The sequence below is a fragment of the Stylophora pistillata genome, chromosome 13 (assembly GCF_964205215.1).
Source record: "Stylophora pistillata chromosome 13, jaStyPist1.2, whole genome shotgun sequence".
Taxonomy (NCBI): Eukaryota; Metazoa; Cnidaria; class Anthozoa; order Scleractinia; family Pocilloporidae; genus Stylophora; species Stylophora pistillata.
The window spans coordinates 11933338-11957059 of record NC_142531.1 but is presented as its reverse complement, the minus strand read 5'-3'; the positions used below and the strand labels follow the sequence as shown (position 1 = coordinate 11957059).

At 38.1% G+C, this 23722-nt stretch overlaps 1 protein-coding gene across 1 annotated transcript; it reads left to right on the top strand.

Annotated features, from left to right (window-relative positions):
- The first annotated feature begins 5653 nt into the window (after positions 1-5653).
- Positions 5654-23247, top strand: LOC111322097 (AP-1 complex subunit beta-1). Its single transcript, XM_022925143.2, has 28 exons — positions 5654-5775; positions 6431-6473; positions 6779-6884; positions 7737-7872; positions 8314-8559; positions 9687-9811; positions 10283-10351; positions 10451-10517; positions 11237-11318; positions 11498-11570; positions 12225-12365; positions 12985-13060; positions 14320-14409; positions 15041-15129; positions 15777-15879; positions 15996-16172; positions 16637-16826; positions 17197-17373; positions 17771-17823; positions 18024-18143; positions 18930-18972; positions 19091-19193; positions 19662-19750; positions 20017-20142; positions 21703-21789; positions 21896-21963; positions 22481-22567; positions 23054-23247. The coding sequence occupies exons 2-28, from the start codon at positions 6437-6439 to the stop codon at positions 23126-23128; spliced, it is 2835 nt and encodes a 944-aa protein (XP_022780878.1). The 5' UTR covers positions 5654-5775; positions 6431-6436; the 3' UTR covers positions 23129-23247.
- Positions 23248-23722: the final 475 nt, after the last annotated feature.

Sequence of the window (23722 nt, the reverse complement as noted above, 5' to 3'; positions counted from 1 at the left end):
GATTACATGAGCCGGGCTGGCCCTGTTAGCCGCGTTGATTTCTTTTGTTTTGGTTTTCGCCAAAGCGTGAAAACAAAAGAAATCAGCCCGGCTAACCGGGCCAGCTCGGCTCATGTAATCAGCCCCTAAGTCTCCTTGGTAGGGATGCTGAATAGCTATAAATGCGTACATAGGTGTACCAAAGTGGTTTTGAAGGTAGTTGCTTGATAATTCATCTAACAAGAAGCTAGAGTCGCTCTCGGATATCGCCTCGCGCGACCCTTACGCCTCTTTCGTGCTTAGCAACCTCCCGAGTGCATAGTGTACGCTGTGATGTTTACCATTAGTAAAGTATTGAGAATCCGCCGACAGTTGCAAAATTTCGAGTTGTAGGCGTCTTTTGAGCTTTGCGATAGAACTTTTCGATATAATTTTTGAAAAGGGTTCATCAAAAGGATCCTTTAGCAAAAATAAGATAAATTACGAAATTTTGTAACTGTCGGGGGGTTCTCGGTATTTTTGGTCATTCGCTTATAAAGATTCGCCGGCGACATACTGAATATGTAACAGCCTTTTATTACCCAACTGCAGAAAGTAGATGTACAAATAGCGCATGAATTGAGTAAAAGTGCCCTGCGAAATTGTGCAGTTGGTTATTTTGTGCTGTAAAAACACAAATCTAACCGGCCGGCGCGCGCTACGCTTTTCTATCCGCTTTGCTTTTCCCGCGTTATGAGAAATGAGCAGAAACATTTGGCAGAAAGTAAAAGCGTTTTGGTGCGTAGTACTGCTTCGTATTGTTGTTGTTGTTGTTTTTTTGTGTGTTTTGACTCGCGCTACGGGCTCGTCAAAAACGGCAGAACTGGTAAAACTTCAAAATTAGGAAATCTCGCTGTTTTCATCGGGAATTATCGATTAAGAGGTGGAGAACTCCGTGCTTACCAACAGAGAGGGATGCCGGAAAGTGGTGCCAACAACTGGAAATTACATTGGTCGTCAAGATATACAGAAGTGATAGGATTTTGCTTTAAGATCGCTTTCAATTTCAGGACAATTTTTTACCAAACACCAAAGTGAAGCCTGATTTAAATTCCCAGGACCTAAGCATTTACAGCCTTCTCATTCGTGTTATGAAGAAAAAAAAAAAAAAACACCCAAACTGTCCTTTCACAAAAGAGAGGCGAAATTTAGAGATTCTTAGAAAAACATTTATCACTTTTTCGTGTTATTTGTGACTGCTTTGTCGCACATATTCACTGGGACATGAAACTTTCAGTTGTCCTGTGAAACCGACGGTGGTTTTCTTGTGGGTGAAACAAAGATACACATTTTGGTGTAGTAACATGAGCTGGGAATCAGACTGTTTATGGAACTCTGTTAGGCGCCTGTTAAGAAAAAAAGCTGTGATCATTTGACTGAGAATAATTTCCAGTCAATTTGCAGATCTCTCTGATGATGGTAATTTATTGGTAATTCTCGTATTCATTAAGTTATCTGAGAAAGAAGGAATCAAATTCACGAAAAAAGCAAATATGACTAGTAGCAAATTTTGGGAGCGTGGAGTATCCACAGGATCAAATAAACTAGACTTCTCGCATGAACATGGATCGCTTTGCTTTAGCGTTCTTTAGATTTCCATTTGGAATAGTTTCTCGTTGAATCTGCGTCCTAACTGGTCTGGTGTGAATAATTCCCTAATTGCTGGTGATGTCTTGTTTAAGCCTAAACAAATGTCTAAAGGACCTTCTGAAATTAGAATCACATTGAAAATTTAAGATTTATGAATGGGTTTGACTGACTACTTCCTCAATTTAACGGTTAGGAAAGAGAACGGCTTCCTTTTTTTAGTGTTAATTCAATTTTAACAGTTTTCCAAAAGAAACAAAAGATATTCCTGAACTGATAATCCTGGTAAGTGATTATCGCCACTTTCAGTTACTTTCTGACCATTCGTTACAAACCAAGAGCGTTTCAAGGAGCGCTGGAAAGAGCAAAGGACTTCTGTAACGACCGCCGACATTGTTCGTCAAAATAAATGTGAGCATCTCTAAGCTTCCTGTTTCGTGTTTTCTAAGTTTTCTGTTTTCATGACACCATCAGTTTCCCAATTACTGCGCATTTTCATATTGCTAATGAACCATTTTTTAAGCAACAATGAAACAAAAAATAGTTGGAAAGCTTACGCAGATGTTTTTTGGTGTGGATTTTACTCGCTTAAAATCTACAGTTTTCGTCAACGGAAATTGGCCTTTTTGGAAGTAAAAAATAAATGTTTAGTTAGTTCTCGAGACCTTAAACTTCGTATTGAAAACTGAACAGGACCACAGTTGACTGACCTTTTTCAACATGAATGTGAGTATCTCTAAAAGCTTGCCTCTTCACTCTTACCCATCAAAGTTATTTTGTCCAGCTGCTCCGATGTTTACCTGGGACTTAGAGAGAAAAACTCACCTTCAGCTTAACATCGCTATCACTGCCGTTATAGGTTTATTTACAATTTTGTTGAACATCCTGGGGATCTTAGCAATCAAGAAAATAAGAGAGTTACGGACAAACTCTAACATTCTGATCACTAGTTTGGCCGCCTGTGATTTCTAAGTGGGTGTAGTTTTAGCCCCATTTTACATCATTATACATGCAATAGTTCTTCGAGGAGCTGTAATGGAGGACACGATCTGTACGATAGTCACCATACGCAATTTGTGCAGAACACTACTCATTGTGCTTCCTACTATCAAAAAGTTCTGCTCAGTTGGGAGAGATATGGTGCAATTGTAAAACCTTTGGAGTTCAAGGTTACAGTCACAAAGAAACGCTTAAAGAGACTCGCAGTAATCGTTTGGATAACAGCCCTCGCAACATCGTTCATGTTTCTCGTATTAGAAGACTCTGGTGTTTTCAAAGTGGTCATTCCCGTTATTTACGTCATTTTTCAGTTTCTCGTCTTGACTCTACTAGTGTATTTTTATTGTATGGTTTACATCAAAATACCCAAACGGACCCGAGGCTAATTCAGCCAAGTCAATGCGCCAATCAGATCGAAGATCGAAAGCAGAATTGCCCTCACGGCGTTTCTGCTAACAGTTGCAGTTTTTATCTCAATCGTTCCTGTGGGGGCCGCATACATTTTAGCGCTACTTTTGCCTTTTTTTTCGCGTAACCTCAACTTTGCGCTGGACAGAAATATTCCTCTCGTAGATCCTTTACTGTATTTCTATAGAAACAAACGATACAGGAAGGCTGCAATGAGACTCTTCAAATTCGGAAAATCTCGAGACAATCGGCCGGTGGCTGAAATAAGTCGTCGTGACTTGAAAGGCGGCGTCGAGATTCCTTTGCGTCTGTAAATGTTAAAGAGCTTGTTGTACAATTCCTCACACGTTCTCACTCTTGGGCAGGGGACACACACATGAACGCTGGAGCAAGGATCATACTCGTAGAACCAAATGTCGTAGTAAAGGAAAAAAGACTATCCTCTCCCCTCTGACCTAGCTATAAAAAACCATCGTGAAGTTCTTCAGCCTTTTACTCGATCTGTCCTGGTGCAGATTGAACTTAAACCCAGAGAGAAACCAGCAAAGAGGAAGGCAAAGTTACCGCGTGTTTGTAAAGAAGCTCAGAAGTCACATCGCTAGAGACGAAAGTTTTGCGACGAATATGTATTTTTTGTACCGAAAAATATACGTTAATTTTCAGAGACACAATTCAAAGCCAGCGGTTCTACTGATCGATAGTGTTGCTGAACAGAAATGTGATAAAGTTAACTCTTTTATTAGCATGTAATCTCTTCTCATCATATACCCCCTTAATCAAATATTCAGGTCACGAGAATAAGGGAAATGATCACCAACTAAGGAAGCTCATGATTGTTACAAAAATTCTCCTTACCAGCACCTAGGGAAATGTTTAAGGAACAGTATGGAGAATATGCATTACTGATGTACGAGCGTTAAGAGATAATAGAGCGCATTTTGATTGATTGTCGCAAAATAAAAACCTCGGTTTTTGCCGCAGCCAATCGGATCATAGAAAATTAGCACAAGTAGACAATAACGAATCATTTTTGTTGAAATCCAGCAAAGCGCTTGAAGCGCGAGAAAAAATGCGGTTGAACGGACGGCGATTAGAATTAGTCTTGCTTCTGATTGGTCGAGAGGGGGTTGTTAGTCCTAACACCAATCATAAATATAAAATAAACAAACCCCTTTCTGTTTTGTTGGTATGTCCACTGATAATGTCTTCGGCTTGGAGATTACCCTCAATATTTCATATAGATTTGCTCTCGAAGCTTCGGCTTCCCTCCTCGGCCAAATATCTTTCCTCGCACAATATCTCAGCCGGAGACACTATCAGCCGACATACCAGTCGCCATAAAGAGTTTATTCTCCGCGTAACCCTCCCATCAATTTTAACTGTGCGCGAAAGGCCGCTCAATAAAAAGCCAGGAGTGATGCGGTGGTGAATGCCGCGTTTAAGACCAGTATTTTAGTATCACTATTACTGGACTTTACAAAACGAGTTTGCTTTTTTTCCGTTTAAAATAATACAAACAAAACATGAAACTTTTGAGCTGGCTTTCTTCCGCTGGCTTTGTTCCTTTTCGACGGGAATAAACGGAGGACAAATATCGACGCAGACGTGGGCTATTTAAAGAATAAAAAGAATAAAACAAAAAACTCTTTATCTTAAGCTTAAGGAAATGATTTCTCACCGTTGCCTTAATACAAAGATATCTCTGGGAAGATTTCTTTGCTAAACATCTGTGATTTTTGCCAACGAAAATTAGGCTCTTTGAAAATGAAAAATAAATATCTAGTTATCCTTCGGTCCTTTCGAGTCCTTCAACTCCCTAATGAAAGTAAATCGAACCATAACAATTGACTGGTGTTTGTCAACGTGAATGTGGGTATCTCTCTTTTATTGGATTGTCAAGATAGAATTTCGTGCAATTTAAGCATTCTCCTTCGTTGGATTGGTACGTTAGTATCTCGCACACTTATAGGATTCTCTTTTACTCGATTCTTACGTTAATTTCCCTTGAACTTTTAGGATTATATAGCACCCTATGCTACTGGTCATTGAACGAGGCTGAGAGAATGCTAAAAACTCTCTCTGAAGCAGCAGAAATTGGCTGAATCACTGGCACCTTCTTGAATAACAGGGGGGGACTATTAAGGAAGTCGCTCTGAGTGGAGCTTCCAACATTCTACTGCCGGGAAACATTACTTCCGGTGTGCCCAGATCAAACAAGTCGTTACACACTGTGGTCTCCTTCGCAACTTTTCTTTGGGGTGTCACGCAACACTTCCCAAAACCAACGGGGAAGCGCTGCGTGACGGCCCAAAGAACTGATGAACGGCTGACCAAAATTGATCCGTTTTCACAGTTATCATCTCTTCAATGCAAACTGTATCTGCCGCCTTAAAAATGACGATTACACCAATTTTATCCATTCTGCACCGTTCACATTGCTTGTATTTGGGCTGAACGGCTGCTCATAGGTTGGGTATGTTTATTACCGTTGTTTTTTCATTTACCTTTAGGAGAAAAAATGATTTTTAAGTTTTTCAGTCATATTACATCTGTCAAACGTTCAGGAAAAACCCGCGCCAACTTGACTTAACGCTAAAGTCCAAATCACGCAGTCGGTCATACATTGTACATGGCGTGACATTGAAAACGACTCACTAGCGCGCGAGCCTAGGCCTAGCAACAAACTCAAGGAAGGCACCATATTGGGTTGTACGATTCGTCCTAACTCTTTAATAGTAATCCGTCTCCATCGGGAAAGGGAAGGTGAGTTTTCTCAATGTTTTGAGATAGTTAGCCAGAAAAAGATTATTAGGGATGTTCATATTGTAGTTTTGCGATTTGGTTGTTATTCTCCGTGAACTGATGGAGGTGTTTGCAGTCGATATAGTACTCTTGGCTCGTTACCAAATATTGAAAAGAGAGCTCTAGATCTACGGTGCGGCTTAGCATTTTTACCGTTTTGAATAGAAGTTTTCAACTGTTTCAAACGTAAGTTTGGAGAATATGCTGATTTATTCGATCGGTTGATTTGCGTATTGGATACACAGTCATGTAGGGTCAAGCTAAGCAATGATCATCGTAGGAATCTGATCACAATATTGTGATCAGGAGGGTGGAACTGCTTCGAATCCCGTCAAAACCTGAATTTTTCTGGTGACTTTTCTGCAATTGCAAACTTTGCAGTATACCTGTGATGTGTACTTGATTTCCATCAGCAAGTCTAATGGAATTTATTTCATTAACAATTGTGAAATTTTAGAGACATGGCAAGTTAACGCCTCCCCAAATATCATGATATTTTATATGAAGAGGATATTCAGGGATGGAAGTCTGAAACAACTGTCGGTTTGCGAAGGATTTAATAAGTTACATGTTGTTAACCTTCTTCGTCAGCTATTTTATTCATTTCTCTTTTCAGGCAATCATGACTGATTCCAAATACTTTACAACAACCAAGAAAGGTAAGTGGAATTTTAAATGTGCTAGAGGTGATACAAAGTGTGTCAGAAAAGAGTTTGTTTTCTTTGTTTTATAAGAACTTTTCAAAGTGGAAATCTTCCAGTAGATCTGCAGATGAATGAAATGTATCTTGTGGGCATGAATTTATGGTATGCTCAGCCCATCAGCATAGGAAAGAGAAGTTTGGTTTAAAAATCCTTCTTTATTATGATTTATTTTGCATGGAAGGTACACCTGCTTTGAACCTTGGGGCTAGAATTTTTTTCTTTTATATTTTTTTATGCCAAGAGTATGGTGTATTTTTCAGGGGAGATCTTTGAGCTCAAGGCAGAGCTGAACAGTGATAAGAAAGATCGAAAGAAAGAAGCAGTGAAAAAAGTTATTGCTAGTATGACTGTTGGAAAGGATGTCAGGTAAGAGAGACATAATCTAAAAATGGATGTGATGCTATCTTGTTGTCTCCTTAGGTGTTGTATAATTTTATTTGCTTGATTTTGAGTTTATACTTCTAATATAAGTTTGGTGATTTCTGGAGGACTCCTTGCTGTGTTTATATCATTGTAATTGTTATTACATGATTGAATGTACTTGTTTTTATTCATGTACCAGTAATGTTGTTGGGACAAGGAGGTATTTTTTTTCTAGCACCTGCAACTTAAGTCTGGCAGAATTCCTGATGTCTTCTAAAATGGAAGGGATTCAGATTCATTTTTTTTTAACTTGAACATAATTATTGTGTTAGATTTAGGACCACTTAGAATTGAATGTAGGCCTAGATAGAGCAATTATTTAGATTAAAAGACAAGAGAGCAACCTATATCAACAAGCGAGACTCCTTAGCTACAACTAATGGTACCACTCAAAAGTATGTTGACAGTCCTTCGAATCTTGATTTCTAATTCTCAAAAATCTCGAGGATCAGGGCTTGAGTCAAGTTTTGAGATGTGCGAGTTGAGTTGCAAGATTTTTGAAGGGAGGGAACAAAGGAATTTTTGCACAATCAGTTTTTCACATAACTTGAAGCTTTTTACCTCGTCTGATTCACAAGAGGAAAATACTTATAGCATGAGATCCTTAAAAAGTTATTTGAGTGTCTCAATTCTTGATCCTTGAACCTCAAGACTTGATTCTGTATTCTTGACTCTTGAAAGTTTCAAGGATCAAGAATCAAGTTTCAAGCAAACACTGTCAACTTACTTTTGAGGAGTTCTGTCTACAGTGTATAGGACATACTAAAGGTTATGATTTCTAATGTTGTTTTTCAGCTCCTTGTTCCCCGATGTGGTGAATTGTATGCAAACTGACAACTTGGAGTTAAAAAAGCTGGTGTACCTTTACCTGATGAATTATGCCAAGTCTCAGCCTGACATGGCAATTATGGCTGTTAATACTTTTGTGAAGGTCAGAATTATTGCAAGTCCATCCTCTGTGGGATCTATAAGTTTGACAAAGAGGAGTAAGTCCTCCATCAGGTCAAAATAAACTTCATGGACATTGTTTTCATTTGTTGACACAAAAATTAAAGTGCATGCAGATTCTATCCTTGTTCAGTACTAAAATTGTTGAGAAGGCTTGTACTTGTACGAGTTATTATTGAATCATTAGAGATGATAAAAGTATACATGTACATGTATACTTGTGGTATGTCAGCAAGCCTATTTTAATTACTTTTATTGTTATGTTTGTCATCTTTATTACTACCATTCTAGTTGTCATCAAGATTAATAATGAACTTTCATAGTAAGACCAAACTTTCATCATTAAAATCATAAGAAAGTGCTCTAAGTTTGCATTAATTTGTTCTAGTGAACGTTACATATTTCATTTTCTTTTCCAACTTAGGACTGTGAAGACCCCAACCCACTAATTCGTGCTTTAGCTGTTCGTACAATGGGCTGTATCCGTGTTGACAAGATCACAGAGTACCTGTGTGAGCCCCTGCGCAAGTGCTTGAAGGATGAAGATCCTTATGTGCGCAAGACTGCTGCAGTTTGTGTAGCAAAGCTCCATGACATTAACTCTCAACTGGTAGAGGATCAAGGTTTTCTCGATTCTTTGAAGGATCTGTTGTCTGATTCGAATCCCATGGTGAGACACAGTTCTTTATTTTCTGATTAATTTTGAAATGTTCTGGCATGTGAGTTGAACCAAGTCCTTAAAAGCTAAGTTGTCATAAAAGGGCACCCTACAATAATAGATAGTGATTCATATCAGTGTGTCTACTTCTCATCTTGTTCATGTAGTTGCTGAAGCTTGTACAATTCTATGTGTATGTATATACAAGTATAGATTGTTTTTACATGAGGTCATCAAATTCCAAAATTTAAACTAAAGAGCTATGAAAATTATTATCCTCTTTGGGCACAAGGGGGGTTTAAATTCACATCTTTTTTCAAATTTTCAGCTCAATAGCTTGCTTGGTTTGAAAACCAGCACAGTTTGAAGTTCATGGTTGTGGCAGTGCATGACGTACAGTTCCAATCGTGTCTGTTGAAAAATATACACTTATCTAGTGATTTTTAGGAGTTTAAGTGTTAGGAAAAGTGCATGTGTTAATGTTTGTTGGCTCAGTTCAGATAATCAGTCAACTAGATAGCCAAAGTAAGTTCTAGATAAAAATAAGTCAAAATAGTTTTTGACTTATTTTTCGTTGCATAACAGTGAAAACGATCTATACTTACTATAAGATGCATATTGTCTCAAAAATAAATAGCAGTAGCACAACTTAACTCTCAGAAGTGATTAAGACAGAACTTCTACCTATAACAAGTTAATCCATAATCATCCAGCAAACAGGTAATGAGAATACTCAAACCTATCAGGTGGTTGGTATCTCAATCTAACACCAAATTCTCATAACTGATTTATGAGGAGATGTATAGCAACTAAATGGGAGAATTAACAATCAGGTCTAGGGAGTTAAAGGGGTTCAAAAGCCAGTGAATCAAATTTGCCAAGTATAATATCTACAAATTTAGGTGAGATGCATGTACTTGCTGTATACATGTGATGTGATTAAAAACATCAGCGTGATAATAAATTTCTAGACTGTTCAATTGGTACAGGAAAATCTCAAACCACCTCCCAGTTGTACTGACGTGGAGATCACTTGGTCGATACAACAACACCTCAATTTTAGATTAATTTTTGTCGTAACTTTTTCACTCTTGAATTTAAGTTGGCATGATAGCTCATTCAACAGGTATTTGTTGTAGGTTGTGGCTAATGCTGTGGCTGCCTTATCTGAGATTGGGGATGTTTCACCAACTGCTGCTGCCATGATGGAAATAAATTCCCAAACCATCAACAAACTGCTCACAGCACTAAATGAATGTACAGAGTAAGTAGTACATAAAAAACTAGTAGTAATGCCTCAGGAAAAAAACTAGTATTAACTTGAACCGGCTGCTTTGGCAGATTATGTTGATGCGCTAAAAATTAGCCATTTGCACCCAACATCAGCATGCATATTCTCCCTATGGTTCTCTAGAATTTGTTCAACATTAAAAAGCTTCTCTAGTTGGTGATCATTTCTTTCATTCTTGTGACCTTAATGTGGAATGTTTAGGGGTTATATTCTATTTGTAAGGACAAACTGGATGCTAGTCACTCTTAGGAGTCAAAGAGTTCAATGAAATGTGTCATTTTATAATTATACATTAGCAGTCAGGCAATTTTTTTTCATGACAGTGTATGTTTTTAAGCCAAAGCTTACCAGCAACTGGTTTGACTCAACTGCTTGGATGTCAGCTGCAATAAATAATATTCATTTTTATTTGTATTTGTCTTTGTCTTTTTAATTTGTTTTTAGGTGGGGACAGATATTTATCCTTGACTCTTTGGCACAGTACACTCCAAAAGATGATAGAGAAGCTCAGAGGTGACAAATTTCTTTCATGTTTAAATAATAGTGTGGTTAACTAATTATCTAAAATGTCTTTATACTAAGTGTTATTATTCTCTGTTTCTTCTGCTGCAGCATTTGTGAGCGAGTCACACCAAGGCTGTCTCATGCCAATGCTGCCGTGGTTCTGTCTGCTGTCAAGGTATAGTACAATAATATTAATGAAAATAGTTCATTTATGCAGTGCACACATCCACTACTTGTTCAGGGTGCTGTGAAAAATTATCCCTAAAACCACAAATTTACTCTAACAAACTTAGAACCTAAAAACTAGCAATATACTTGTATCTAAAACTAGAATCTAAAAATTCAAATAATGATAAAGGGTTTAATGTTTAATTGTACGTATCAACACTTAATGAATGTGTCAGGTCCAAGAGTACGCTGTAGCTGTTTTTGCTTACATTTGGCAAGTCTTGTATTTGTCATGACCCACCAAAAAGTTCCTCTTCTCCCAACTAGGGTCTAATAGACAACAGCTGTATGTAAACGAAAGTTTTTTCTTTTTAACACAAGGTTATATTTGGCATATTAGCATACTGTTGGTAGACTTGTTTTTTTTTTCTAATGCAGTGCTGCATGAAACCATAGGGACTTCATTCATGGGTTTTGTTTGGGGGACATGACTGTGTGTATTTTCATTCCTATGAACATGTAAAATGAATGAAAGTTTGTCCTGAAAGTGCAGTTTCAGGTGGTATTGTAATTAGATTATATTGCTTATATGTCCAGCCATTGCTAGGTGGAAAGTTAACAATAATGCATTTGTTTGTTTTTTGTTTTACTCCAATTTGAATTCTTATCTTCATGTTGTTTGAATCAAGACCTACCTTTTACTGATATTGTACCAAATATTCACAGGTTCTTATGAAATACATGGAAATCATGACTCCCTCATCGTCATACGTGCAGAATCTTGTTAAAAAACTGTCACCTCCTCTGGGTAAGTAATACTTCAATCTGTGCTGTGAAATGAACACTCCAACTAACAGTTTCTTAACAGTATTGCTTGGATTACACATAAGCTATGTGCTAAGAGCAATACTTGTGGATTAACTTTTGATTGAAACTTCAGAACTATCCAGCCACATATAATTTTTAATGTAAATTGTTTCTCCTTAGTGACTTTGTTGTCCAGTGAACCTGAAGTCCAGTATGTTGCTCTTAGGAATATCAATTTGATTGTACAAAAGAGGTAACTGTCTAATGATAACTCATTTCATTAACTAGTGGTATACAGTGCACACTTTCATTTATTCATGTATACCACTTTAAACAGATGAACATTAGTGTAACGTTCTATGTATCATTCTATAGTAGTTTACTGGTGTAGATAAATCTTTATATTAAGCTCTTCTATGACACGAAATATTGTTTGTGCTTGATTTTCCTCTCAGTTTTAAAGTTTGTAAGAATCTAAGCATTTAGGTAACTACCAAGTTTTAGGAGAATGGATTCAAGTTTAGTCCTTGACTTCAAACTGAGAGTGAGAGTGGATCAGTTGGATTCTGAATGGCCAGAGTATCATGCCCTCTATTAATTCAAAATGAACTCAGAGTCAAATTACACAAACTTGAAATTTGAAAATTTCCAACTGTATGAAGTGAATCAAAATGTATTTCTCTGGTGTTGCAAATAGGACTGGTGCAATGCAACTTGAACTGTATCCTGTAATTTTATGAGGATTTCAAAGATTTCTTAATTGTTATTTAACCTTATGCAAATTAGTCATGTTTTTAAAAATCTACTTCCAAGTCAATCCTACTTCCTGATGATGAACGACTACAAAGATGTACAACTCTTAAACTAAGACATGTTTTCTAACCAGTGAAGGTTGTTTAATTTTTAGAGCAGATATCCTGAAGAATGAGATGAAAGTGTTCTTTGTCAAGTACAATGATCCAATTTATGTGAAACTTGAAAAACTGGATATCATGATTCGGCTGTCAAATCAACAGAACATTGCCCAGGTCTTGGCAGAGTTGAAAGAGTAAGATGTCTTCCTGTGGTTCAGTATGTAAAATGGCTTTTTCCTCTCATAGTAAAGCTGGATTTTAAGTATATCTAGAGTAATTTTCTTTACAGTTTTTTGTAAAATAAATTATAGTTTGTTTTAGAACGTTGGTCTTAAGAAAAAGTTTAAATGATATCCAGCTTTTCCACAGATGAGAGCAATTCACTGATTGCCCATATTTCATTTCATACATCTAAAACTGGATGTATGTGGCTGTTTGATTTAAGAGTGTAATGCTTTTTGTACGGATTTCACGAACACTATTTTTTGGCAATCTTGGGTCTGTACAAAAGAGTTAGAACCCATGCAACCTTTTTATGGATGCAAGACTCTGTATGGGCACAAAACCAGTTCATGTAGTCCATTCATAGTCTCCATTGAATTTTGTGCACTTACATTTGCCTGGTAACCAATATGAAACAAAGAGATACTGGAACTGCACTTCCTTAAGCCAAAAAAGATACATGTACTTGTTTGCTTTTTTTTTTTTTTCTGTAGAACTCAAAGCAGTCAAAAGTCTTTGCTCTGTGGTGATAACCATTGTCACTTTAATTATTTTCTTACCATATAACAATGTCTGATTTTTAAATTCCAGGTATGCTACAGAAGTTGATGTTGATTTTGTGAGGAAATCAGTGCGTGCAATTGGACGCTGTGCCATCAAAGTTGAGGTTTGTTATAAACTAGTCGCTTAATTGCCAATATTCAATGTATTTGGGCACATGAACCATGAAAAGTGGGTCAACTAAGGGCTAATACCTCTGGAAAATTGTTGTCAAATGGCAAACTTGTCTTTTAAACTTGTCTTGTACCAGAGAAGTCAATGCTACTGTATTTATCCATATATAAGTCGAACCGATAAGTTGACCCCTATTTTCAAGGTCAAAAATCAGATATTTCATCATTCTAGTTAAGAAAAATTCAGACCTGTGGAAATTTCCCAAATGGTTGATCTCTTATATCTGAAAACAAGGTGAACAACAACAACAAAAAATGCAGAGCAAAATGTAATGGTGTGCTGTGAAGATTAGTAACACTTGTTTACATCACCATGATTCATGATTTAAGCATATATGAGCACTTTGATTTACTGGAGAAGTAATTTACCATATTTTGTAACTCACTTTGAAAATGAAATCTTCATGTATGTAAATGAGTTTGAAAGGAGATTTAGTAGACCAAAGGAACACTGAATAGCTTTGAAGGATCACTAGATGAAAACAGCACCATCATGGGAAACTTGCCAGCATTTGCCAGGTTACTAAGCTACTGTAATCGTTTGATGAAAATGAGAGTTCAGCACCGTAAACAGCAGCGAAGCTGTAAGGAAAAATGTCTGCCCTGCAGATCAGAAGATACAAACTTTTTCGTTGATGAAGAACACATTGAAAACTGATGAAACTCGAACACAAGTAGAACTGGTTTTGTAAACTTGGTTTTCCTAACGGACTTCAGGCAATTGTTATGCTAATTTCTTGGAGTGCTTGGGTCAGGTCTTTGTATATGATCCATGTATAAGTCAAGGGTGATTTTTTGGGCAGATTTTTTGGTCATGAAAGGTCAACTTATATACAGATAAATACGGTATGTGCACTTTTCATTGAGGTGGGCAACAGTTCAGAAGAAAAGAATGACTCTTGGAGTTTTCAATTGGTCCCTAGGCTGGATGCTATCTACAGTGTATTATAAACAGAAGCATGCAGGGTGAATTCTGCTTCTAGTTTTAACATATACACCTTCCTATTCAAACTTGTAAATTTCCTCTTTGAGATTGTGTTCTATGGAAGTCTTACACCTAAAACAAAAGGTCTCTGTCATATATGGAAAGTTAAAAAAATCCACTGTATACCAGTACAGTGCATATAGCTGTCAATTTGTTTTCTATTTTTTAAAATCTATGTCAACTCTTAATACACTTAATCTATTGTAGCAATCTGCAGAACGCTGTGTGAGCACTCTTCTGGACTTGATTCAAACCAAGGTTAACTATGTGGTACAAGAAGCTATTGTGGTTATTAAGGTAATATATTTTTTAGTCTCTATTTCTCAGAACAGTTTTGATAGGAAAAAATTTACCCTTTCAACAGCACCATGGTGCACAGGTAAGAGTTCCTCACTGTACTGCCCCCATGGCTGCAGTTAACCACAGCACCACAAATTTACCACAGACAGCAGAGCACTTTGACGTGTGTGGGGCTTACTACAGCCAAGTAGATGCCCTTCCTCAAATTTCCTGAAAAATGAATTTTTAATGTTGGTTTCTTGAACACAGGCTGGAGCTATTGAAATGAAAAATGTTCTACCACATATATTTTCACCCAGCACAATCCTGATGAAACAATTTGTTAAGATTATGATACTTAATATTTTGGCAAACTAATCTAGTGTTGCACCAACAATATTGTTGACACTGAAAGATTTGTGGGGATGAACCCTCCAAATTTTAATTGGAAGAGCTGTAGCCCTGCCAACCCCCTTGCTCTGCCACCTATGTGTGCACACAGTACTTTCTCAGAGAATTGTGGGTCACAAGGTTCTAAGTTTCATATTTTAAGTTTTTGGCAGTTGTTGATGTTTTTTGTGACATTTGATATGTTGGTAACCGATGCTTTTGTGTATATTTATGTTTAACCTTTGCTGTTTACAATCAGGACATATTCAGGAGATACCCAAATAAGTATGAAAGTATAATTTCCACCTTGTGTGAAAATCTGGATTCATTAGATGAGCCTGAGGCAAGGTGAATATATCTGTTTTACTTCCTTTGTTATTTTCTCTTTTTTTTTTTGCCTCTGCTTGTTGAAACCTATAGTCTGTGAACTTTTAGTGGCTTATTCAAGGAATAAGAATTTTTAGGATCTATGGTGATTGTTTTGTGTCTCATAAATTATTAAATACAGTATTTAGAACAATTCAGGTGAAAGAAACTTGGCTCATTTGTTACTCCAAGTGGTGCTGGCCAAATTTTTTTTTGGAACACAGCACAAGCAACAATTAATGTGGTAAAGCTATTTCTGGAAACACCTTTGGTGGCTCCACTTTTATGACATTAGTTGAAACAATTTTCAGTTATGCCCCTGAGAGATAAAGGCAACTGTCTGTCAAGGGGTCGCCTACAGAAGGTTAAAAACTATTGAAGAATTGGAAACGAGTATCTGTAAAAGTGGTCCCTTATGAGAGGTAGTAGTAGTTGCTTATAAGTGGTTCCATTTGTAGTTGTTTGATTTGCAAACTTGTGGTATTTTTGAAAAAAGTGTTTGCTAACAAGAGGTGGTCACTTACGAGTGGTGGTTGCAAAGGGAGGTTCAACTCTTTTAATTAGTGACTTTCGTTTAAACCTCCAGTCTCCTGGTAAGTTTTGCTTACACTAATTTAATTAATTCATAGGGCATCAATGATTTGGATCATTGGAGAATATGCTGAGAGAATTGACAATGCTGCAGAATTATTGGAGTCGTTCCTGGAAGGCTTCCAAGATGAAAATTCTCAGGTTTGCATTTTTATTGAAAAACATGCTAGAGATTTTTTAATTTTTAAACTGATACAGTTTCGGAGACATCATCCCACCATATCCACAATATCAATAGACTTTTTTCTTGCCTACAGGTTCAACTACAGCTACTGACATCCATTGTAAAGCTGTTCTTGAAACGTCCTACTGACACCCAGGAGCTAGTACAACAGGTCTTGAGTCTGGCAACCCAGGATAGCGATAACCCAGATCTTAGGGACAGGGGCTACATCTACTGGCGACTTCTTTCCACTGACCCTGTAGCAGCAAAGGTGTGATCATTAGGTTCTCTATTACCAACTCCCTTTCAGATAATCAGCGTATGAAACAGGTGGTCCATCCTGCTAGAACTTATCTTGGTTTTCATTGCTTGAGGGTATTATGAGCATTGCTGCTTCTCCTGGATGGGATGCTAGCCATTACAGGTTACTCCCTGGCCTAGAATTCATCCATGTTTCCGTGACAGTTAAAAAGATCCCATCGATAACACTTGAAGGGAGAAAGCTAGTGGGAAAAGAAAAATTTTTTGCTTAAGAATATTTCACAAGGACTTGGCTGAGACTTAATCAGCTTGCTAATTACAAGTTCTTTTTTTTTCTCAAAGTCTTGCCCATAACTTGATGCTATTTAAGAGTGTATCAGGAATCACCATTACTGTTGTGACTGAAAAAAAGAAAAAGAGGGATTGTGTAGTTATCAGGACTTGTGCAAAAAGTGTCTATTGGATTATCTATAGGAAGTTGTGCTGGCTGAGAAGCCTCTCATATCTGAAGAAACTGACCTTTTGGAACCTACTCTCCTTGACGAACTAATCTGCAATATTTCCACCTTGGCATCTGTGTATCACAAGCCGCCCAGCTCATTTGTTGAAGGACGCACTGCTGCAAGGAGATTCACCCTACCCCCAAGAGCTGAGCCATCTCCAGGTACAGTGCTTAGTTTCCTATAACTTTCTTGATAATGTACCCTGTTGATAATTTAGTTTACTCTCATTACCTCTTTAACATTGTAATACTTTGACAGCAAGGAAAAGTTCTACATTGATAATTTCTTGGAGTAGGAAGGATTGACAGAAACACTTCCCTGCTGTTGATGTGCATTCATGATACGGAGTCATATGTTGGCATCAGATGTTAAGTTTCAGTCCCCACAGCTTGGTACCCTTGTGATGAAGAAAAAGTAACTTTACCCTAGCAAGGAGTTCTCTGCTAAGTTTGCATATGAAGAGATTTGTAACTGTAAACACAAATATGTATAGCAACCATAACCTTACGAGACTCTTAACATCTTGAATAGGGGCTGAGACTGAGGAAGCTGCCCCTGCCCCATCTCAACCAGTTGCAGCTCCAATTACTGCTCCAGTGGCAGCCCATGCACCACCACCCCAGCCAGCAGCTGACTCCCTTCTTGGTGACCTGTTGATGGACGTGGGACCCACTCAATCTGCTCCTCCACCTGTGCAGCCAGCAGCAGGTACAGTGGGATAATGTCACGTAGTATTCATTAATGTTGTTATTACACGATATGGTCAACGCAGTCCCCAAAATTGTAATGCACTGTGGTGTTCTAGTTTGAAAAAAATTTTTAAGAGTGAATGTGGATGGAAAGGACAGATAAAAGAGCAACGCTGACCGGATTGGATGGGGGAAAAATGCAGAAAAGTTACTCAATAACATGCTATGTGCTAGTCATACATTTCTCCTAGTGATTGCTCCATTTACTGCCACTAAGACTTAGTAAAGGTGTGTAGGTGTGACTTGCCTAATCAATTGGTGCACTGACATTAGAGCTCATAGAATCCGGGATAAGCTCTGGTGAGGTGAGCCTCGGTATTTTATAAATGAATTAATCATTTTTTCCTTTGATTCAGCGGCAGGAGGAGGGGTGATGGATCTCCTGGGAGAAGACCTAAGTGGTTTACAGGTAAAAAGTCACGATCTAAATATTTTCAAGACGTTGCTGGAATTACGGTGATAACTATAATTATGTTATGTTGCACTTTGAGCAGCAGTACAGCAGATCATCAGATTCTAGATCACAAGTGAAAGTGTCTCACTTTCACGCCATAGTAGCGAAACAGTTTGTCAAAGAATGATAACTTTGCGTATGGACTTCTATCTCAGCTTGGTGGAGCACCAAGTCCTGCTCAGCCAATGGGAGGGCCGATGGGAGGCCTGGGCGACCTTTTCAGCCTGTCCGGGGGACCTGGTATCCCAGGAGGAATGTACTCTGCTCCTAAACAGGTCAGGGACAACTTCTTTACCTTAATTCTTTCTGTTACAACTTAGAAGCGTGACATAATGGCATGCCTAGCTCTGGTATGTAAGGAGATTGACTGGATACCTCAGAAATGAATAAATGCAGTTTTCATGGAAAGTTCAAATCGGTAACTAAGAGCACGATGTTGAGTGATTATTTGAAAGGTAGAATGGCTGAAACCATAGTGTCGTGAGCCCTATTGGTTCTTAAAGTGAATTATTCCCAACACAGTCCTCAGAGATACATTGAGCGCTCCAAGAAACAATCTCGGCAGAGCTCTCAACCCGTGTGGCTGACTGGATTTTTTGGGGGGGATTGAGCGGTGGAGGTTTGCACAGTGGAGCCTTAAGAGGAGTGGGAATAAGAAGTTTCAAGCTATACGATAAAACTTGTATTTGTCTACGTCCCTCTAACTTAAGTCTCGAGCCATTACACTATCCGTTTTTTACTTAAGATGTTGTTGGAAACTACACATACACGATGAATCACTCTGTCTTTGTACTGGGGGAAGATATTTAAGAGTTGTCTCGTTTAAGATAGGACTGGCAATGATTGTCAAATCTTGTTGTTTTTTTCTTATGTTGTAGGACCATAAAGGAATTTTGACGACAATTTTTTTTTCTGGACTCTCTTAACCTGGTCGATCACACTTCACAGTCGATTGTTCATTGTGTGTTTAACTAGTTACAGTAAGAGTAGGAGTTATAAAATATATCTTTTAGTTTCATTGTGACATTATTGAACTGACACATGTCTTAATGATTTTGTAGGTGTGGCTCACTGCTGCCAAAGGAAAAGGCGTGGAAATTTCAGGTATAACTGTTAGAAATGTAAACTGAAGCAGCGCTGCAGCTCTTGTAGTAACCATTGCAACGAAGTCTGTTCTTAACTGATTCCTCGTGGTAAATAAGAAGTCGTTTTTCTTGAATAGGAACTTTTTCTCGACGTCAAGGACAGATTTATATGGATATGACAATCAACAACAAGGCCATGCAAGCTATGGCAGGGTTTGCAATTCAGTTTAACAAGAACAGGTGAGTTAGTCAGTTTTACTGTAGAACTAACTGTAAATTAATGTAGAAATATTTATAGTCACTTTATGCTACGGAAACCGGAGTTAAGCGCTGAAGCCATTTGGTTTGTAAACAGACTTTCTACCTTTTTACTAAGTATCCCAGAGCGTGAACGGAATTCATTAGCCCTTGGATCATCCAATTTCTTTTTTATTCCCCAAGCTCGCGAGATTCTTATAAAAAAAATCTTTCAAAATGTACTATTTTTCTTACTTTGCCATTGCACAGCGTTATTTTGAAATTTTCGCCTCTAGCAAGTTTGCTGAAGGCTTGTCTTAAGAGTCTAAGGTGTTGCCCAGCTTACCAAAGAGTTATCTGTGTGGGAGCATCGAACTACAAAAGTGGCTAGTGTAAGAGTCAGGTCCTTTATTCCACGCTCCTGATAAGTGTTGTCTTTCATAGGCAAGTTTCTTTGTTTCTCTCTTTCAGTTTTGGACTGACACCCAGTTGTCCGCTGAACATTCCGTCACCGTTGCTCGCCAACACCTCTGCTGAAACTTCGCTTCCTGTCAACACAAGTACGTTAGGTTTCGATTTAAAGTTAGAGTAATACGGTAGCTTGTAATTCGTCAGATCTATCTGGTAATTTCTCTGTCTACCTTATATACAGTTCCTTAAAATGAAGTTTGGAACCGAGACTAGGTTCGGTTTGAGACCCAGGCTAACATCAATTGCGTTTCTTCTTCCTCGTTGAGCAATCTGATCAGCAATAGATGTGAAATAATCAAATTTGACTGTTTGATTATTCTCAGTAAAATACTTTCTTTTCCTTTTTTTGTGCTAGCTGGCGCTGTGCTGAGAATGGACCCGCTCACAAACCTCCAGGTGGCCGTTAAAAATAATGTGGATGTGTTCTACTTCAGTTGCATGGTTCCATACAACGTGCTGTTTACAGAAGATGGCCAGATGGGTGAGTTCTACCCTGTTACCGCCACTTAGTTGAACATTATTTACTGTTTGAGAATCTGGCCAATTTTCCACTTGAATCACAGCACTATAAAGACTGTTTATTAAGACTCGTTGCAACAATATACAAAATGGCTGAATTACAGAGCTATTTACAAAACATATAATACTAAAATATAATACAATAAATCCAATAATACAAAAGGCATAATTATACAAGCCACTAGGTATACTCATGCGTGACAAACTCTTGCGTGACAAACTCTAGCGTGCGCTTGGTCCTACAAGTAGGACGCGTGGAGCGGCTAATGCCAGATCTAAGATTATAATTATGCACAACCTCTTCCTGTTTGGGGAGCATAAAAGGCAAGGGGTGAGTCTCATTCCGGAGTCTATCAATATAAACCTGGCATAACTATCGTTAACGGCTGACTATGGAAAGCTGGTTCAATAACTTAGTCCCGGGACTTCTCTCAGTAGATGTAAAGCACCGGTACTGTTTGGTGCAGTGCAATATCCTGGCACCGACTTCACCAGTTTGTGGACTTGTGGCACTTGTTATTGTGTCACCTCCCTCACATGCAAGACAGGGTTAATTTTTGATCTCCGTGAGATCTTGCTATTGTATTTCAATCTTGCCTGTGAGAGAGGGGTGGGTTGGTAATAAAATCAAATGAATAAAGGCTGATAGTTTCGAAAGAAACTGTTTCGGGCTGCGTCGGTGGGAGTAACGAAATAATTTGGATATATCAACAAAGTTGAAATGGTAAATTGGCCACCGTAATGATTACAAAAGCTGACGTTTCGAGCGTTAGCCCTTCGTCATTCGCTCCGACGAAGGGCTAACGCTCGAAACGTCAGCTTTTGTAATCATTACGGTGGCCAATTTACCATTTCAACTTTGTTGATATATCCAAATTATTTGGTAATAAAATCTGCTATTATGAAGCTAGTAATTTTGTTTTGAGCTAGTAACATTTAGAGAGCTAATGATTTTCCAACTATAAAGTAATCCAGGATAGATAAAATGAACCAAAATGAACCAAACGAAATTGGGTTGGGTAAGCATGGAGACTATTTACTCCAATTGGAAATAATAATTTTGTTAAGTCTGGGTCAGATTTTTACAAGATTTTTACAAACCGTGCAACACTGGTACAGTGGAACTTCGATTTGACGAAGTGCCAAGGGACTGGGTAAATTGTTTCATTATATTGAGGGTTAAATGTAGTTATATCGAGGTTCTGTGACATACAATTTACTGTAACTTTAGCCGGGCTGAAACTGAAGTATCGTTCGTTACACCAAGGACTTCGTTATATAGAGGTTTGTTAAATCGAGGTTCCACGGTACAATTTATATTATGAAATTTTGCACCTCGGGGTTTAAGTCACGCATTGTAAAACTCTTTCTTGAATTCGACATTATTCATGGCAATCTGAAAAACAAAATAGTAGTTTTATTTTTATTTTTTTATTTTTTTTCATTTATGCGCTTATTTGAATCACATTAAGGCAGAACAAGTTAAAACTCCCTCAATTTTTTCTTGTTTTGTTTCATGCAGATCGCAAGGTGTTTTTAGCCACGTGGAAGGACATTCCTGCTGGGAATGAAGTTCAAAATCAAATCACCGACGTAAACTTTTCGTCAGGTAACTTGAAGATTACCGAATATGTGACGGATAGTCGATGTTGTCTCTGAATGTTGGGCTAACATTTTTGTCTTTTTTCATTTGTTGCCTCCCCTTTCTTCTTTAGAAGTTGCCCAACAGAAACTTTCTGCCAACAACATATTTACTATTGCAAAACGAACAGTGGAAGGCCAGGTATTGAAATAGTGTTGACGAATTCTTACAGTTCACAGGCTGGTGTAGGATTTAGGGCTGCACGTCAGTCGAACGAAACAGCATAATCAAATGATCCGATGTAACAATCGAGGACTGGATATCATCGGGATGAAATGATCGAATCAAACGTTTTAGTACAAAAATCTAGGATGTATTCATTTTTTAAAAAAAGGAGCTATTTCCATTCTTCGTGGCCGTGGTACTCCTTTATCTCCCTTACCACAAAGAAGCACCTTTTCTATCGCGACTCGATGAAAGCCCAGGATTTCAATTTTACAATGCACCCACGTATTCCAAAATATTCCACGTAAACCCTCCACAATATAAACTCCAGTGAGCTGCGTTCGATTAAGTACATTCATTCATGCTCTTGATGTTGTAAAGAGAGCTGTCCTGGAATAGTTCGGGGTGGACGGGAGCAAAGACCGTCGCTTTAATATTTTGCTATTTCTTCCATGATATGTTTTCCAACCTTTTTTTTTTGTTTTTTTGCTAGGACATGCTTTACCAATCACTGAAGTTCACCAATCATATCTGGGTTTTGGCCGAGCTTAAGATGCAGCCTGGTAACCCTGTGGTGCAGGTAGACAGCTTTAAAAAAATTGGTTTGGTTTACATAGCAATGCCTAGTATTCTATGTCTTCTATTCAGTGCCTAGTATTGCCATCTATTCTTGTAGAAAATTGTAAATCTCGGATCCCTTTGTAAAGAAGAGACTTTCTAAGATCAGCATGGTCATGATAGAATGTCCTTATTTTTCGAGGTCGTGCGAAATATTTCTGTGCGTCCACAGTGTCCCTTGTTACTATCTGAGTATCCTCCGTCCCCCAGCCAGTGTCCAGGACCCTCTGGCTTTTTAGTGTGGGCTACCACTCGCTTCATTTCGACATTAATTGAGGTTGTTATTTACTTGTTACCATGATCCTTTGTACTCTGTGTGATCCGTTCCCTGTCGTTTTCACTTTGTAGAGAAAGGTACCCGTGATTACAAGGTAACCCACTCAAACCGTGAAAAACAGATCACTCTGATTTTAAAATAGTAACGAAAATTTGTTTTCCTTTCTGACAGTTGTCCCTAAAGACGCGAGCCGTGGATGTTGTTATGGGCGTACAAGCCATATATGAGACCATCTTGCGCAACTAAGGGCCTCAAGCTGATTTGCGTGCGAAGGACTCGCTATTACGTCTCACACTGAAAAAGCAAAGTACTGAACTAAATTTGTAGCGTAAAGTGTTTACTGAAATAAAAGTTACTTGTCCTAACGATTCTCTTTCCTTTGTTTGTCTTTCGGTATGAAAAAAAAAATGAATACAAAATGTGGTTTTATGCCGGTAGTAACACTGACCGCCAACGCCAGTTAAAGAGATGCAACCGTAATAACCTCGAATTTCTAAAATTTACAGGACGTTAACTTTATTGATGATGGAGTGTAAGCGCGGTGAAGTTGCCTCGTAAGAGGAATTTTCAGTTGTGTTAAAAGTAATCTGGGATTGGTTTGGCTTTGCCTCACTTCGCTCTGTGATTGGTCCGAAAAAAATCGCGCCACTCTTTCAACCAATCAGAAGCAAAACCGAAGCAGTCACGACTTAGCCGCGTTTCCTTGCGCCTTAGGCAGTTGGCTTGTTTTTATTCTGAGTTTTAATTGGCTGATGTGATTATTGTGGTTTTGGTTTTACGACACTCGATCGAAGAGAGCCTCGGGCAGATTTGTAACTCACCTGTTTTTGTATTACAACT

Coding starts and splice junctions, on each gene's coding strand:
- LOC111322097 (XM_022925143.2), top strand. CDS start 6,437: ATGACTGATTCCAAATACTTTACAACAACCAAGAAAG. Junction 15,130..15,776: donor TTAGATGAGCCTGAGGCAAG/GTGAATATATCT, acceptor ATTAATTCATAG/GGCATCAATGATTTGGATCA. Junction 21,790..21,895: donor CGACGTAAACTTTTCGTCAG/GTAACTTGAAGA, acceptor TTTCTTCTTTAG/AAGTTGCCCAACAGAAACTT.